Here is a 16,700-nt window from a genome sequence, read left to right on the forward strand (position 1 = left end):
TTTGTCAAGTACATAACTCCACATGGGGCGGTATAGCTCGGTTGGTAGCGCGGCCGTGCCAGCAACTTGAGGGTTGCAGGTTCAATTCCCGCTACTGCCGTCCTAGTCACTGCCGTTGTGTCCTTGGGCAAGACACTTTACCCACCTGCTCCCAGTGCCACCCACACTGGTTTAAATGTAACTTAGATATTGGGTTTCACTATGTAAAAGCGCTTTGAGTCACTAGAGAAAAGCGCTATATAATTATAATTCACTTCACATTCATAGTTTTGATGCCTTCAGTGACAATCTACAATGTAAATAGTCATGAAAATAAAGAAAACGTATTTGAATGAGAAGGTGTGTCCAAACTTTTGCCCGGAACTTTACATCTTCATCAACAATACGATTTGCCCGAGTGGCTGGACAGGAGAGATTTAAAAAAAAAAATCTAATTTTTATTTGTTTTAATCAATTAAGAATCGTTACAAATATCTGAAAATTGGCACTGATTGGACCTGATAAATTCGAAAGAGAAAGAGATGATACGGTATTATCTGCTCACAGACGCTGCCTGGTGGTTGTATGAACACACTGCAGCTAGTCCTGGCTAGCCCCTCCTCTCAATACCTCAAGTCACATGCAGGATTCTCACAAAGAATGAGGCTAAACTACAACCTATTCTATTGTGCTTACACTTTTAGGGTGAGAAGCTCTGCCATCCGGGAGGAACTCAAAGTAAAGCCGCTGCTCCTCCACATGGAGAGGAGCCAGATGAGGTGGTTCGGGCATCTGGTCAGGATGCCACCCCGAACGCCTCCCTAGGGAGGTGTTTAGGGCACGTCCAACCGAGGAAGACCCAGGACACGTTGGGAAGACTATGTCTCCCGGCTGGCCTGAGAACGCCTCGGGATCCCCGGGAAGAGCTAGACAAAGGGGCTGGGGAGAGGGAAGTCTGGGTTTCACTGCTTAGGCTGTTGCCCCGCGACCCGACCTCGGATAAGCGGAAGATGATGGATGGATTAACACTTTTTTTTTTCATACGATGTCAAGGGATGCAGAAAAACACACATGTGACACAAAAAAGTGTCACGTGTGTATTAAAGCTACCAAGTTGATGCAACTCCTATTGTTATTATTATTTTATTATTCATATTATTAGAAAGAATGTGGCAAAGATTGCATGTTTTGCAACGCCACAATTCTACACAAATTGCAGGGTTTTTTCCCCCTGGTCATTAATTTCTCCTCTATGCTTCTCTTGCGGCCCCTGTCAGGCTCCCCGGGCCCACGACGAGGGTGTCCACTGCAGGCGGGGACATGGCTCCAAGAGGCTCGCTGACCGCCGCCTGCAACAGACGCAGCCAGGCCTTCAGTGACAAGACCAAAGCCAGCTCGCTGCTGAACAAAGGTATGCGTTAGTGCTTTTTTTTTTTCCTGTTTTTGTCCTGTCCTGCTTCTCAGGTGGATCATGTTGTTGATGTACAAACCCTGTTTCCATATGAGTTGGGAAATTGTGTCAAATGTAAATATAAACAGAATACAATGATTTGCAAATCCTTTTCAAGCCATATTCAGTTCCTAAGAATTTAATCAAATCGAATGGTTTGGTCCCCAAAAGATTCACAGCCCTTTTATATATTTATATATATATATATAAATGTATATGTATATATATATATGTATATATATAATGTATGTGTGTGTGTGTGTGTATATATATCTGTATATATACACACACACACACACACACATATATATACACACACACACACACACATACATATATATATGTGTGTGTGCGTGTGTGTGTGTGTGTATATATATATGTGTGTGTGTATATGTATATATATGTATATATGTATGCATGTATGTATGTATGTATATATATATGTATATGTATATATATGTATGTATGTGTATATATGTATGTGTGTATATGTAATATAATATAATGTATGTATGTGTATATATGTATGTATGCATCTATGTATATATATGCATTATGTGTATATGTTTGTATATATATGTATATATATGTGTACGTATATATATGTGTGTATATGTATGTATTGTATATATAGTATATATATATTATACGCAGTATATATGTATGTGTATGTATGTAAGTGTGTATATGTATGTATGTATATATGTATATGTGTATATATGTATGTGTGTATGTGTATGTATATATATATATAAATATATACACACACAGTATATATACTGAATGTATGTATATGTATGTATGTATATATAGTATAATATATATATATACACAGTATGTATGTATGTGTGTATATGTATGTATGTATATATGTATATGTGTATATATGTATGTGTGTATGTGTATGTATATATATATATATAAATATATATACACACACAGTATATATACAGTATATATATGAATGTATGTGTATGTATGTATGTACGTGTATGTATGTGTATATATATAAATATATATACACACACAGTATATATACAGTATATATGTATGTATGTATATGTGTATATATATATATATATATGTATATATGTACAGTATGTATATAAATATGTATATATGTATGTATATATATGCATATATGTATATATGTATGTACATGTGTATATATACACACAGTATATGTTTATGTATATATATATATATATATATATGTGTGTATATGTATATATATATATATATATATATATATATATATATATATATATATATATTTATATATTTATACTTACAAGTTTTTTGCTGCTGCATGCCCAGCAAGTTGGTTTGCAGTATATTTAGTTAGACCACTGTTTAAATAACTTGTGTCCCCACTCAGTAGGCCAAGGCTTGATATAGACTCTGTTAGTGTTAACAGTCTAAACTCATTATCCTGTGTTAGACACACCGTGCTCGGGACTGGAGGGCCGTGAAAGTTAAAGATAGTGTGTGTTAGTGTGAGACAGAGACCAACAGTTTTATAGGTTTAAAGTGGAATAGTTGTGGGGCTTTTACTTTTTCACTTTCCGGGAAAAGTCGGTGTGTTTGTAGACGCAAAAAAGCAGCCAAATATGCTGCTGAATATGATCCATAGTAAAGCTTCACCTCTGGGAATTTTAAACAAGGAATCACCATGTGTTTGTGTGGCTAAAAGCTAAAACTTCCATCTCCATCTTTCTACTTTGACTTCTCCATTATTAATTGAACAAATTGCAAAGGATTCAGCAACACAGATGTCCAGAATACTGTGTAATTATGTGTTTAAAGCAGACGACTTTTAGCTGTGTGTGTGTGCAGCGCTCATATTTCCTTACAGTCCGTGATGTCACGCGCACACGTCATCATTCCGCGACGTTTTCAACATGACACTTTCGAGCGAAATTTAAAATTGCAATTTAGTAAACTAAAGCGGCCGTATTGGCATGTGTTGCAATGTTAATATTTCATCATTGATATATAAACTATCAGACTGTGTGGTCGCTAGTAGTGGCTTTCAGTAGGCCTTTAACGTGGGGAGAATGGTGCACAGACAGTCACCACACGATCCTTGACAGAATTGAGTCAGCGTCCAGTAGCATAAAGTCCAAGTCGACTGGGGACCATTTTCTGCTGCAGCCTTCTTCCGCCGTTGTGGTAGTTCGTCAATCTACCGTCTTCCGCCTGCTCCGCCGTTGATGTCTTCACTGTATCCCTGGTTAGCGGGCAGTCAGGTACTATGCCTTTGCCAAGGGCCACCTGGGGTAACAGTAGTAAAGGGGTTTACCTCCTGGTGCCCCAAGACCCCATAGAGGAGCCTCCACTGCCGGATGCACTTTAACGTCATGCCCAGGCCACTAATTATCTTATTTCCTTACAGTCCGTGATGTCACGCGTACACGTCATCATTCCGCGACGTTTTCAACATGACACTTTCGAGCGAAATTTAAAATTGCAATTTAGTAAACTAAAGCGGCCGTATTGGCATGTGTTGCAATGTTAATATTTCATCATTGATATATAAACTATCAGACTGCGTGGTCGCTAGTAGTGGCTTTCAGTAGGCCTTTAAGGCAAGCATGGTTGATTGGCAGCAGTAGGAGAGTAACCGGTTGCTCAACATCCCCCCCCCCCCCCCCCCCCTCTCCATCCCACCCCCACCACCCCTTTGACACGCTGCCAAACCCCTCCTCCTCACCACTCCTCTCAAAGCCTGAGGATGTCTGGTCATGCTTTGGCACGCCGCTGCCCATCCTCTCCCGGCGCTCCTCGGACATCCTTTGCTGCACTCATGAGGTTTCTCCACTCGCACAAACAAGTAAGTTTACGGAAGTTTAGGGAGATCTGATGTTTTGTCAGTCGGCAGCAGGTCGGGTCAGTTTTACTGGTTCGTTGAATGTTTGCGACTCTAAGCAGCGTTGTGTAAGAATCCTGATGTCACCTTTGATATTCTGCATGTTTACATCTGCTGGTCAGGGTTTCACACTCACAACTCATGTCGGGCGTCTTGACACCGGAATAGAAAATAAGCGAAAGTGACCCGGAGCTTCTCCTCCTCTTCTGCATGAACACAAAGTGACCGAGCCTGTGTTGTGTTTGCAAAGGTGCACATTTCTGCATGCCCATCCATCCATTTCCTACCGCTTATTTCCTTTGGGGTTGCAGGGGGCGCCTCAGCTACAATCGGGCGGAAGGCGGGGTACACCCTGGACAAGTCTCCACCTCATCGCAGGGCCATATGTGCATGCATGTGCTTTAATTCGTCAGGCTTTACTTCCCTTTGCAAAAAATTAATGATGGGCTGTAACGTCACTGTTTGAGTTTATTCATGTGGAGAAACTCTTCAAAGTTTTTTTTTTTTTTTTTTCCCCCTCCGTCTTCACACAAAGGCCGCCTGTCCCTCTCACTTTTTGGGGCACAATAACCGAGCAGAGAAAGGGGGGGTCGGCGGGGGCTGTCAGTGTCGGACGTGATGACGAGTTAGCAAACACCTGCAGGCTCACAGCTTTTGTTTTGGTTGACTTTGGGTTTTCAATTCGGATTACTTGATCAGTTGTAGGGGTTTGATGACTTAGTTTTAATTCTATCAGCATTTTTGGGACAATTATTTGCTTCCAAATGTTCAAAATATCCCCACTGTAGTACCGTTTTTTTCCGGACCATAGGGCGCACCGGATTATAAGGCGCAATGCTGAAGAATGGTCTATTTTTTTATAATTTTTCATATACATGGCGCACCGGATTATAGGGCGCATAAGTGAAGCGAAGTGAATTATATTTATATAGCGCTTTTTCTCTAGTGACTCAAAGCGCTTTACATAGTGAAACCCAATATCTAAGTTATTTTCAAACCAGTGTGGGTGGCACTGGGAGCAGGTGGGTAAAGTGTCTTGCCTAAGGACACAACGGCAATGACTAGGATGGCGGAAGCGGGAATCGAACCTGCAACCCTCAAGTTGCTGGCACGGCCGCTCTACCAACCGAGCTAAACTGCCCCATAAAAGAAGTCATATATACGTATATATATTTTTCTAAATGTAAACCTCCTCCTTGTGGTCTACATAACATGTAATGGTAGTTCTTTGGTCAAAATGTTGCATGGATTATGTTTTACAGATCATCTTCAAGACCCTTTCTGACAGTCCCTTCAGGATGCGCCGTTTTGTGGGCGGTCTTATTTACGTGGCTCACCTTCGGCAGCGTCTTTTCGCCTTCATTTTTGTGTAGCGTGCAAGGACGGGAGTGGAAGAAGTGTCAAAAGATGGAGCTAACTGTTTTAATGACATTCAGGCTTTATTTCAATCGATAACTAAGCAGCATCTCCTCATCCGGAAACATGTGTCCCGTGAAAAAACGTCCGACCGGAACTCTAATAACTAAAGTTCCTTGGGTGAATAATGTAAACTCGCTACGCCGGTATGTTTTAGCGCTTTCATGGCGAGTTTACCGACAGATATAAGTAGGAACTTTACACTATATGAGGAAGAATGTACCATAATAAGAAGATAGAGAAAAAGAAGAAATGTATCTACTATGGAGTCGGTACGGACTACTAAGGTGGAAGCGTGCAATTTTTCAGGATTTATGCAGATCCCAAATACAGATCAGCAGGTACCAGAAGGTAAGAAAAGTTGCTTTTGCATAATAGTGTGAAACAAAACGCCAGATAATATATCTTTCCTTATACACACACCATAATAATACTCTTAAGTTGAAGCACATCAAGCGGTGTGGCTTCATAGCTTACCAAAGTCGTACTAAAACATTTTGATAGATTTTGGAGCGCCGTGTGTAATGTTTTATATTTTCAATGGAACATATAAAATGTTGGTGTTGTTTACTTGGGTCATAGTACACAGTGGTACTGTTTTTTCTTTTACCGTAAACTGTTGTAATAAAAACAAAAATTAAAAGAAAAACTATATTTTACAGTGAAATTTTGCAAATGTATCTAAAGTTTTTACAGTCTACATAAAACTATATGATTAATAATAAAATCCAGAGGCATATCAGAATCAGAAATACTTTATTAATCCCCAAAGGGAAATTAAAAATGTCATTTATTTTATCTATTTAATTTTAAATGTATTAATTTAGCCCTGTGATCAAATGGCGACTTATTCAGGGTGTACGCCGCCTACCGCCCAATGCAGCTGAGATAGGCATCAGCGACCGCAAAAGGGACAAGCAGTAGAAAATGGATAGATGGATCTATTAATTTATTATTAAGCGAAATATTCATTTCATATATTCATACATTATTCGCTGTTGCGAGCGGCCCTCTGATGGCAGCCATAACTGCCACCTTAGAAAATAATAATAATAATAATAATAATAATAATAATAATATTAGATTAGATAGTACTTTATTTATTCCGTCAGGAATAAATAAAGTACTATCTAATATGACTCCTTTAATGCGGCCTATAATCCGGTGCGCCTTATATATGAAAAAGGATTTGAAAAAATGGACCATTCATCAGCAGTGCGCCTTATAGTCCGGTGCACCCTATGGTCCGGAAAACATGGTACCTTTTAGACCTCCGCCCAAATGATGTTACTGACACCTAGTGACCAGTCAGTATACTAAAAAATATACATCAGGGGTCACCAACCTTTTTGAAAGCAAGAGCTACTTCTTGGGTACTGATTAATGCGAAGGGCTACCAGTTTGATACACACTTAAAGAAATGGCCAGAAATGGCCAATTTGCTCAATTTACCCTTAATAACTAAATCTATATATTTAATAAAAAAAATGGGTATTTCTGTCTTTCATTCCGTCGTACATTTTTTTTCCTTTTACGGAAGGTTTTTTGTAGAGAATAAATGATGAAAAAAACACAAAATTTAACGGTTTAAAAGAGGAGAAAACAGGAAAAACATTTCAATTAAATTTTGAAACAGTTTATCTTCAATTTCGACTCTTTAAAATTCAAAATTCAACAGAAAAAAAGATAAGAAAAACTAGATCATTTGAATCTTTTTGAAAAAATTAAAAAAAAAAAAATTTTTTTAAATAATTAATTTTAGATTTTTAATTTACATGTTTTAAATAGGTTAAAATCCAATCAACATTTTATTAGAATATATAACAAATTGGACCAATTTATATTTCTTCCTTCCATCCGTCCATTTTCTACCGGTTATTTCTAGATTTTCCAGAACAAAAATTTGAAAATAAATTCAAAAGACTTTGAAATAAGATTTAAATTTGATTCTAAAGATTTTCTAAATTTGCCAGAATATTTTTTGGAATTTTAATCATAAAAAGTTTGAAGAAATATTTCACAAATATTCTTCATCGAAAAAACAGAAGCTAAAATGAAGAATTGAATTAAAATGTATTTATTATTCTTTACAATAAAAAAAAAACTTGAACATTGATTTAAATTGTCAGGAAAGAAGAGGAAGGAATTTAAAAGGTAAAAAGGTATATCTGTTTAAGAATCCTAAAATCATTTTTAAGGTTGTATTTTTTCTCTAAAATTGTCTTTCTGAAAGTTAAAAGTAAAAAAAAATAATTTTTAATTAAAATTCTTTACAATGCAAAAAAATACTTGAACATTGATATAAATTGTCAGGAAAGAAGAGGAAGGAATTTAAAAAGTAAAAAGGTAAATGTGTTTAAAAATCCTAAAATCATTTCTAAGGTTGTATTTTTTGTCTAAAATTGTCTTTCTGAAAGAATTAAGAAGCAAAGTAAAAAAAGAAAGGAATTTATTTAAACAAGTGAAGACCAAGTCTTTAAAATATTTTCTTGGATTTTCAAATTCTATTAGAGTTTTGTCTCTCTTAGAATTAAAAATGTCGAGCAAATCGAGACCAGCTTGCTAGTAAATAAATACAATTTAAAAAATAGAGGCAGCTCACTGGTAAGTGCTGCTATTTTTAGAACAGGCCAGCGGGCGACTTATCTGGTCCTTACGGGCGACCTGGTGCCCGCGGGCACCGTGTTGGTGACCCCTGGACTACATATTAGTCTTGTTTATTTCGCTCTCAAAAACACGTTACATTTGGTGGTCAACTGGGGGTCAAATCTCACCAATCAGATTCAACTATGAGTAAACTTAGTCAAAACCAGCCGGAGTTGTCACTAACCGACTGAAATGTTTGAGCCAAACGTCTCGTGGCCAACACAACCATGAGAACAGCCCGGCTGTTTGTGATGTCTAAACACTGTCATGCCGATGCTAACGCTAATGCATTTACTTCTTGTAAAAAAAACAAATACGGCCGCATAGTTCCAAGATGTGTCCTAGTTCTGGCCCCTAAACCTCGCTACGGGTAGTGCATAAACCCTTTGAAGTTGCCCTCCACAAGACTACTGGCCTTCAGATGCATGCACATGTTGACACTTGGATGAAATGACATGGTTTTAGCATAAAGAGACACCCAACAACTGTGACAGGAGTTCACAGGAAGGCGCTTTGAGTCCGCTTCGGTCGTTTCCCCTTAATGTCTTGATGTTATCGGGAGGGGCCGTGAGAGAGGAGGCCCACTGGACTGACCCCGGGACCCGATGAGAGGGTGAGACAGGAAGTGCTGAAGCCGCCGGCGTCCCCCTTGCTCGTTTTCAGCTCTTTGTTTTAATTTGTATTGAGTGCTGTAATTAGGTGGTTAAGTTTGTAATGATTCCAACATGGTGGCAAGAGAAGACCAGTTCAGGGACCAGTGAGAAGTTTATTTGGGGCTTCTGACCCATGGCGATACCCCATAGGGCGGTGGTTCTCAACCTTTTTTCAGTGATGTACCCCCTGTGAACATGTTTTTAATTCAAGTACCCCCTAATCAGAGCAAAGCATTTTTGGTTGAAAAAAAGAGATAAAGAAGTAAAATACAGCACTATGTCATCAGTTTCTGATTTATTAAATTGTACAACAGTGCAAAATATTGCTCATTTGTAGTGGTCTTTCTTGAACTACTTGGAAAAAAAGATACAAAAATAACTTAAAACTTGTTTAAAAATAAACAAGTGATTCAATTATTAATAAAGATTTCTGCACATAGAAGTAATCATCAACTTACAGTCCCCTCTTTGGGGATTGTAATAGAGATCCATCTGGATTCATCAACTTCATTCTAAACATTTCTTCACAAAAAAAGAACATTTTAACATCAATATTTATGGAACATGTCCTCAAAAAATCTAGCTGTCAACACTGAATATTGCATTGTTGCATTTCTTTTCACAGTTTATGAACTTACATTCATATTTTATTGAAATAGTATTCAATAAATATATTTATAAAGGATTTTTGAATTGTCGCTATTTTTAGAATATTTTTGAAAAATCTCACGAACCCCTTGGTGTGAGACTTGTGCGGCATAGCGATGCCGGATTTGTTCCTCTGTGGATGCGTCGGGCAAGAACACCGTGTGAGGTAAGAAATTAAAGATTTATTAAACGAATAAAACCGACTAGAAACAGAAACACTGGAGCTAAACAGAAAGGCAAACAAATGGCGCTAGCATGGAAGCTAGGAAAAACAAACAGATACACTAAACTTGGCACGAAGGCACAAAAAGGGAAAACAAAACCATTAGCATGAGAGCTAGAATAATAAAGGCGTACCGTATAAGCTAGCGAGAACATACATATGAAACAGTCGTCACTTGTTGCACGAAGGCAAATTAGGATCCGAGAATGAAGAACGAGCTTAAATAAGGGAGGTGATTATGAGAAACAGGTGTGCGTAGAAAGCAAGGGGCAGTTGAACTAATAAGCTACCATGGTGACAGAATAAACAGGAAATAAGGAAGTCAGAATGTGATACAGAAAAGGAACTAATTGAAACATTGGCAGACTATAATACACAAATGGAACAAAACAAGAAATATGGTATGATCCGGATATCGGATCACGACACTTGGCATACCTTCAAGTACCCCCAAGGGTACGCGTACCCCCATTTGAGAACCACTGCCCCATAGGCTCGTCTTGTAACCATGCTTTGTATATTTTAGGAGTGCAGAATTATTTCCTTCCCTTATTTTACGGACGTATTTCTCCTTCCAGATGAGCGGTATAGCTCGGTTGGTAGAGCAGCTGTGCCAGCAACTTCAGGGTTGCAGGTTCGATCCCCGCTTCCGCCATCCTAGTCACTGCCGTTGTGTCCTTGGGCAAGACACTTTACCCACCTGCCCCCAGTGCCACCCACACTGGTTTAAAAGAAAAAATATATAACTTGGATATTGGGTTTCACAATGTAAAGCGCTTTGAGTCACTTGAGAAAAGTGCTATATAAATATAATTCACTTCATAGTTCACTTCATTTTCAATCCAAAAATTAATTTTAATTACCATATTTTCCAGACCATAGGGTGCGCCGGATTATAAGGTGCACTCCCGATGAATGGTCTATTTTTGATCTTTTTTCATATACAAGGCGCACCGGATTATAAGGCGCATTAAAGGAGTCTTATTATTTATTCATTTTTTTTCTAAATGTAAAACACTTCATTGTGGTCTACATAACATGTAATGGTGGTACTTTGGTCAAAATGCTGCATAGATTATGTTTTATAGATCATCTTCAAGCCGCTTTCTGACAGTGGTTTCCGGATGCACCGTTTTGTTGTAGCGGTGTAGCGTGCAAGGACGGGAGTGGAAGAAGTGTCAAAAGATGGAGCTTACTGTTTTAATGACATTCAGACTTTACTTCAATCAACAACAGAGCAGCATCTCCTTATCCGCCGAAATTGTGTGTCGTGAAAAACCGTCCGATCGCAACTCTTTGATAGCTAAGTGTTTTCAGTGTTTCCCCTAGGAAATGTATTAGTTAAAGTGGTGACTCTCCAGGGGGAGGGGACCTTGGAAGGGGGACACTACAATATACACCCCACCCTGCTACCAAAAACCACGCCCCCCCCCCTATCCCCGCCCACCTCAACCTCCTCATGCTCTCCCAGGGAGAGCATGTTCCAAATTATAAGCTGCTGTTTTGAGGCATGTTAAAAAAAAAATAATGCACTTTGTGACTTCAATAATAAATATGGCAGTGCCATGTTGGCACTTTTCTCCATAACTTGAGTTGATTTATTTTGGAACACTTTGTTACATTGTTTAATGCATCCAGCTGGGGCATAACAAAAAAAATTAGGCATAATAATGTATTAATTCCACGACTGTATATATCCGTATCGGTTGATATCGGTATCGGTAATTAAGAGTTGGACAATATCGGACATCGGCAAAAAATCCCTTATCGGACATCTGTCAGGACTTGGACTATGGGATAGTTTGTTTTTCCAACGCAAAGGGAAATTGGCACGAGCTAGACGTGAATGTGAGTACATGTTTATTTATATGCTAACAAAAAGGCAAACAAAGGAAGCAAAACAAAAGGCGCGCACGAGGGCGGAGAACAAACTAGACTAGAGAACAAAAACTAGCACTATGGCATGACTATAGAAAAAAAAAAAAAAAACTCAATAACTGTGACATAGCAAAAATCAAAAAGTTACGTGGCATGAGCGGGAGGGAAACGAGGCATGGCATGGCATGAAAGGAGTTGAGGGATGTGTGTTAGGACTTCGCATGGCTGCAGTTGTGTGACCTCAAGTATGCAAGAATCCAGGAGAGCAGAAAGCAGGTAAGATTATTTTCATTTCATCAAAGTAAAAGATATAAACAGAAAGCAGTCTTGCATGGAGATGTTCCCAACATGGTTTTAACTTCGAGCACCGAGGAGTGCTTTAGTGAAACATAAATAGACCTATGTTGATTGACAGCTGCCAATCAACGGCGAGTGAGAGAAAAACAGTGCTCAGCGGAGTAAACAGGAAGTACAACAAAATAAGAGCACTGGACAGGAAATAAAGTACAAAACACGAATAACTAACAGAAATTAAGTGAGAGATTGTCAGACTAAACACTTGGCAACTCCAGGTTTAAATAATAGCAGTGATAATTACAAGCAGGTGTGAGAACCGAGGACAGGGGCGTGACATGAGGGCAAGGTGAAAATCAATGAGTTGCTATGGTAACAAAGAAAACAAGGAAGTGCAGGAACAGGAACCGAGTGTCCAAAAAATAAAACCAAACATGACAAAAACAAAACATGATTTCATGGGCGTGACAACATCTCTACGTACAACCCTAGACTTTGTGGACGTAAAAAAAAAAAGTAAGTTATTCAAAATAATTACAGGTAATGATATACAGCAGTGGTCCCCAACCACCGGGCCGCAGAATAATTTTTTATAATAATAATTTTTTTTAATTTTTTTTTTTTAATATAAAATCAAACACAATATACACTTACAAATAGTGCACCAACCACAAAAAACTCCCCTTTTCATGACAAAGAAGAAAAAAAAAAAAAAAAAAAAAAAGGACACCCCCCCTCCCCTGGGCCGCGGGACTCTACGTACAACCCTAGACTTTGTGGACGTAAAAAAAAAAAGTAAGTTATTCAAAATAATTACAGGTAATGATATACAGCAGTGGTCCCCAACCACCGGGCCGCAGAATAATTTTTTATAATAATTTTTATTTTATTTTATTTTTTTTTATATAAAATCAAACACAATATACACTTACAAATAGTGCACCAACCACAAAAAACTCCCCTTTTCATGACAAAGAAGAAAAAAAAAAAAAAAAAAAAAAAGGACACCCCCCTCCCCCGGGCCGCGGGACTCTACGTACAACCCTAGACTTTGTGGACGTAAAAAAAAAAAGTAAGTTATTCAAAATAATTACAGGTAATGATATACAGCAGTGGTCCCCAACCACCGGGCCGCAGAATAATTTTTTATAATAATTTTTATTTTTATTTATTTTTTTTATATAAAATCAAACACAATATACACTTACAAATAGTGCACCAACCACAAAAAACTCCCCTTTTCATGACAAAGAAGAAAAAAAAAAAAAAAAGAAAAAAAAGCACACCCCCTCCCCCGGGCCGCGGGACAAATTATTAAGAGTTGACCGGTCCGCGGATACAAAAAGGTTGGGGACCACTGACATACAGTACAACCTGGAAAAAAAACTAGTGTGCACCTATTTTTATTTTGAATACTTTTATTTTGAAATGAGATTTTTAGTCGTGCTTGAACGACACACAAGCCGGCAGCCAGGTGGCAGCACCAGGAAGTACATTAGACTAAGTCCTCATTAACTTTCAGGTCATGGTGCCAGTTATTGCACCACCAAGTAGGTTTCCCGCAGTCTTCTCGATACTTGGCTGCTCAACTGGAACAGTCTTAATCGCCGCATGGCTTCCCGTCATGACAACAAGCTTTTGTCCCGGTGTCCACGGCCCCTCCGTGATATCCCCTTCCCTCTGTTCCACGCCGCCTGGAACTCCAAGATGAGTCCATTCATGGCGAGCACAGACCGAACCCTCTGACCCCATCGTCCCGACCTGCCTTCTATTTCCCCTCTGCCTTCTTCCTCTCATGCCAACTATTCGCAACCTGACCCACTTTCGCCTTCGCCTACTGCCGGCGTGGCTAATTGGGCCCTAAACGCGTCTAACGGCGGCATTGTTTCAGGCTGCGCTCACTGAAGGTAGCAAGTTAGTTCCAATTAGGGGGAATAGAGGCACTTTTCCACAGATGAGAAACAGGTAAACAAGTGGGTCGGGTGTTTAGTCCGACTTAATTACATTGTTTGTGTGCAGTTAAATGTTGCATGGGAGCTTTTATGATTAATTGCAGCTAAAGGAGAAGTATTGCGTAAAGAGATTATTTTAGATTGTACCTAATGTCATGACTGTTTTTATTGACTATTGAGTATTTTATTGATTATGGGATAAGCAGCAGAAAATGGATGGATGATACTTTTTCGTCACTTATTGTCTGTCTTTGGTACACTAATGTGTTTTAGGCCTTTGGTTCTTTGTTTTATTTTTGCAAAAATTTATACAGTATATCTATTTTTATATTGCTATTTTTATCTTTGGTATGAAAATTATTAAGTAACAACATCTATTAGTATTTTTTGGGTTCTTTGTTGTTGCTATTTTTGTATTATGACAATTTATTATTGGATCATGTTGTACTGCATTTTAATCGTTTGTTCTGTGGTTGTGTGATGTTTTTTGCCTGGACCCCAGGAAGAATAGTCTCCACGGCGGTGTAGACTAATGGGGATCCTTAATAAACTAAACTAAACTAAACTAAACTAACACGGCCTCACGGTGGCAGAGGGGTTAGTGCGTCTGCCTCACAATACGAAATTGTGGGTTCAAATCCAGGCTTGGGATCTTTCTGTGTGGAGTTTGCATGTTCTCCCCGTGAGTGCGTGGGTTCCCTCCGGGTACTCCGGCTTCCTCCCACTTCCAAAGACATGCACCTGGGGATAGGCCCTTCCCACCTCCAAATACATGCACCTGGGGATAGGCCCCTCCCACCTCCAAAGACATGCACCTGGGGATAGGCCCCTCCCACCTCCAAAGACATGCACCTGGGGATAGGCCCCTCCCACTTCCAAAGACATGCACCTGGGGATAGGCCCTTCCCACCTCCAAAGCCATGCACCTGGGGATAGGCCCCTCCCACCTCCAAAGCCATGCACCTGGGGATAGGCCCCTCCCACCTCCAAAGACATGCACCTGGGGATAGGCCCCTCCCACTTCCAAAGACATGCACCTGGGGATAGGCCCTTCCCACCTCCAAAGACATGCACCTGGGGATAGGCCCCTCCCACCTCCAAAGACATGCACCTGGGGATAAGCCCCTCCCACCTCCAAAGACATGCACCTGGGGATAGGCCCCTCCCACCTCCAAAGACATGCACCTGGGGATAGGCCCCTCCCACTTCCAAAGACATGCACCTGGGGATAGGCCCCTCCCACTTCCAAAGACATGCACCTGGGGATAGGCCCCTCCCACTTCCAAAGACATGCACCTGGGGATAGGCCCTTCCCACCTCCAAAGCCATGCACCTGGGGATAGGCCCCTCCCACCTCCAAAGCCATGCACCTGGGGATAGGCCCCTCCCACCTCCAAAGACATGCACCTGGGGATAGGCCCCTCCCACTTCCAAAGACATGCACCTGGGGATAGGCCCCTCCCACTTCCAAAGACATGCACCTGGGGATAGGCCCCTCCCACCTCCAAAGACATGCACCTGGGGATAGGCCCCTCCCACTTCCAAAGACATGCACCTGGGGATGGGCCCCTCCCACCTCCAAAGACATGCACCTGGGGATAGGCCCCTCCCACCTCCAAAGACATGCACCTGGGGATAGGCCCCTCCCACCTCCAAAGCCATGCACCTGGGGATAGGCCCCTCCCACTTCCAAAGACATGCACCTGGGGATAGGCCCCTCCCACTTCCAAAGACATGCACCTGGGGATAGGCCCTTCCCACCTCCAAAGACATGCACCTGGGGATAGGCCCCTCCCACCTCCAAAGACATGCACCTGGGGATAGGCCCCTCCCACTTCCAAAGACATGCACCTGGGGATAGGCCCCTCCCACTTCCAAAGACATGCACCTGGGGATAGGCCCCTCCCACCTCCAAAGACATGCACCTGGGGATAGGCCCCTCCCACCTCCAAAGCCATGCACCTGGGGATAGGCCCTTCTCACCTCCAAAGACATGCACCTGGGGATAGGCCCCTCCCACCTCCAAAGACATGCACCTGGGGATAGGTCCCTCCCACTTCCAAAGACATGCACCTGGGGATAGGCCCCTCCCACCTCCAAAGACATGCACCTGGGGATAGGCCCCTCCCACTTCCAAAGACATGCACCTGGGGATAGGCCCTTCCCACCTCCAAAGACATGCACCTGGGGATAGGCCCCTCCCACCTCCAAAGACATGCACCTGGGGATAGGCCCCTCCCACTTCCAAAGACATGCACCTGGGGATAGGCCCCTCCCACCTCCAAAGACATGCACCTGGGGATAGGCCCCTCCCACTTCCAAAGACATGCACCTGGGGATAGGCCCCTCCCACCTCCAAAGACATGCACCTGGGGATAGGCCCCTCCCACTTCCAAAGACATGCACCTGGGGATAGGTTGATTGGCAACACTAAATGGTCCCTAGTGTGTGAATGTGAGTGTGAATGTTGTCTGTCTATCTGTGTTGGCCCTGGCGACTTGTCCAGGGTGTACCCCGCCTTCCGCCCGATTGTAGCTGAGATAGGCACCAGCGACCCCAAAAGGGAATAAGCGGTAGGAAATGGATGGATGGACTGCCTCATGTTTGAATATTCAAACTAGGGCTGGGCGATACGGCCTTTTTTTAATAACTCGATATTGTTAGGCCATGATACACGATATATATCTCGATA

General features: G+C 41.1%; 1 protein-coding gene across 2 annotated transcripts in view; it reads left to right on the plus strand.

Moving 5' to 3' along the window:
- nav2a (neuron navigator 2a) overlaps positions 1 to 16,700 on the plus strand; it is a 460,666-nt gene that overhangs the window by 109,579 nt on the left and 334,387 nt on the right. For both annotated transcript variants that reach the window (XM_061887617.1, XM_061887615.1), the window contains exon 7: positions 1,257 to 1,390. In XM_061887617.1, the coding sequence (XP_061743601.1) occupies positions 1,257 to 1,390 (134 nt within the window). The remainder of the gene's footprint in view (positions 1 to 1,256; positions 1,391 to 16,700) is intronic.

The sequence above is a fragment of the Nerophis ophidion genome, linkage group LG25 (genome assembly GCF_033978795.1).
Source record: "Nerophis ophidion isolate RoL-2023_Sa linkage group LG25, RoL_Noph_v1.0, whole genome shotgun sequence".
NCBI lineage: Eukaryota > Metazoa > Chordata > Actinopteri > Syngnathiformes > Syngnathidae > Nerophis > Nerophis ophidion.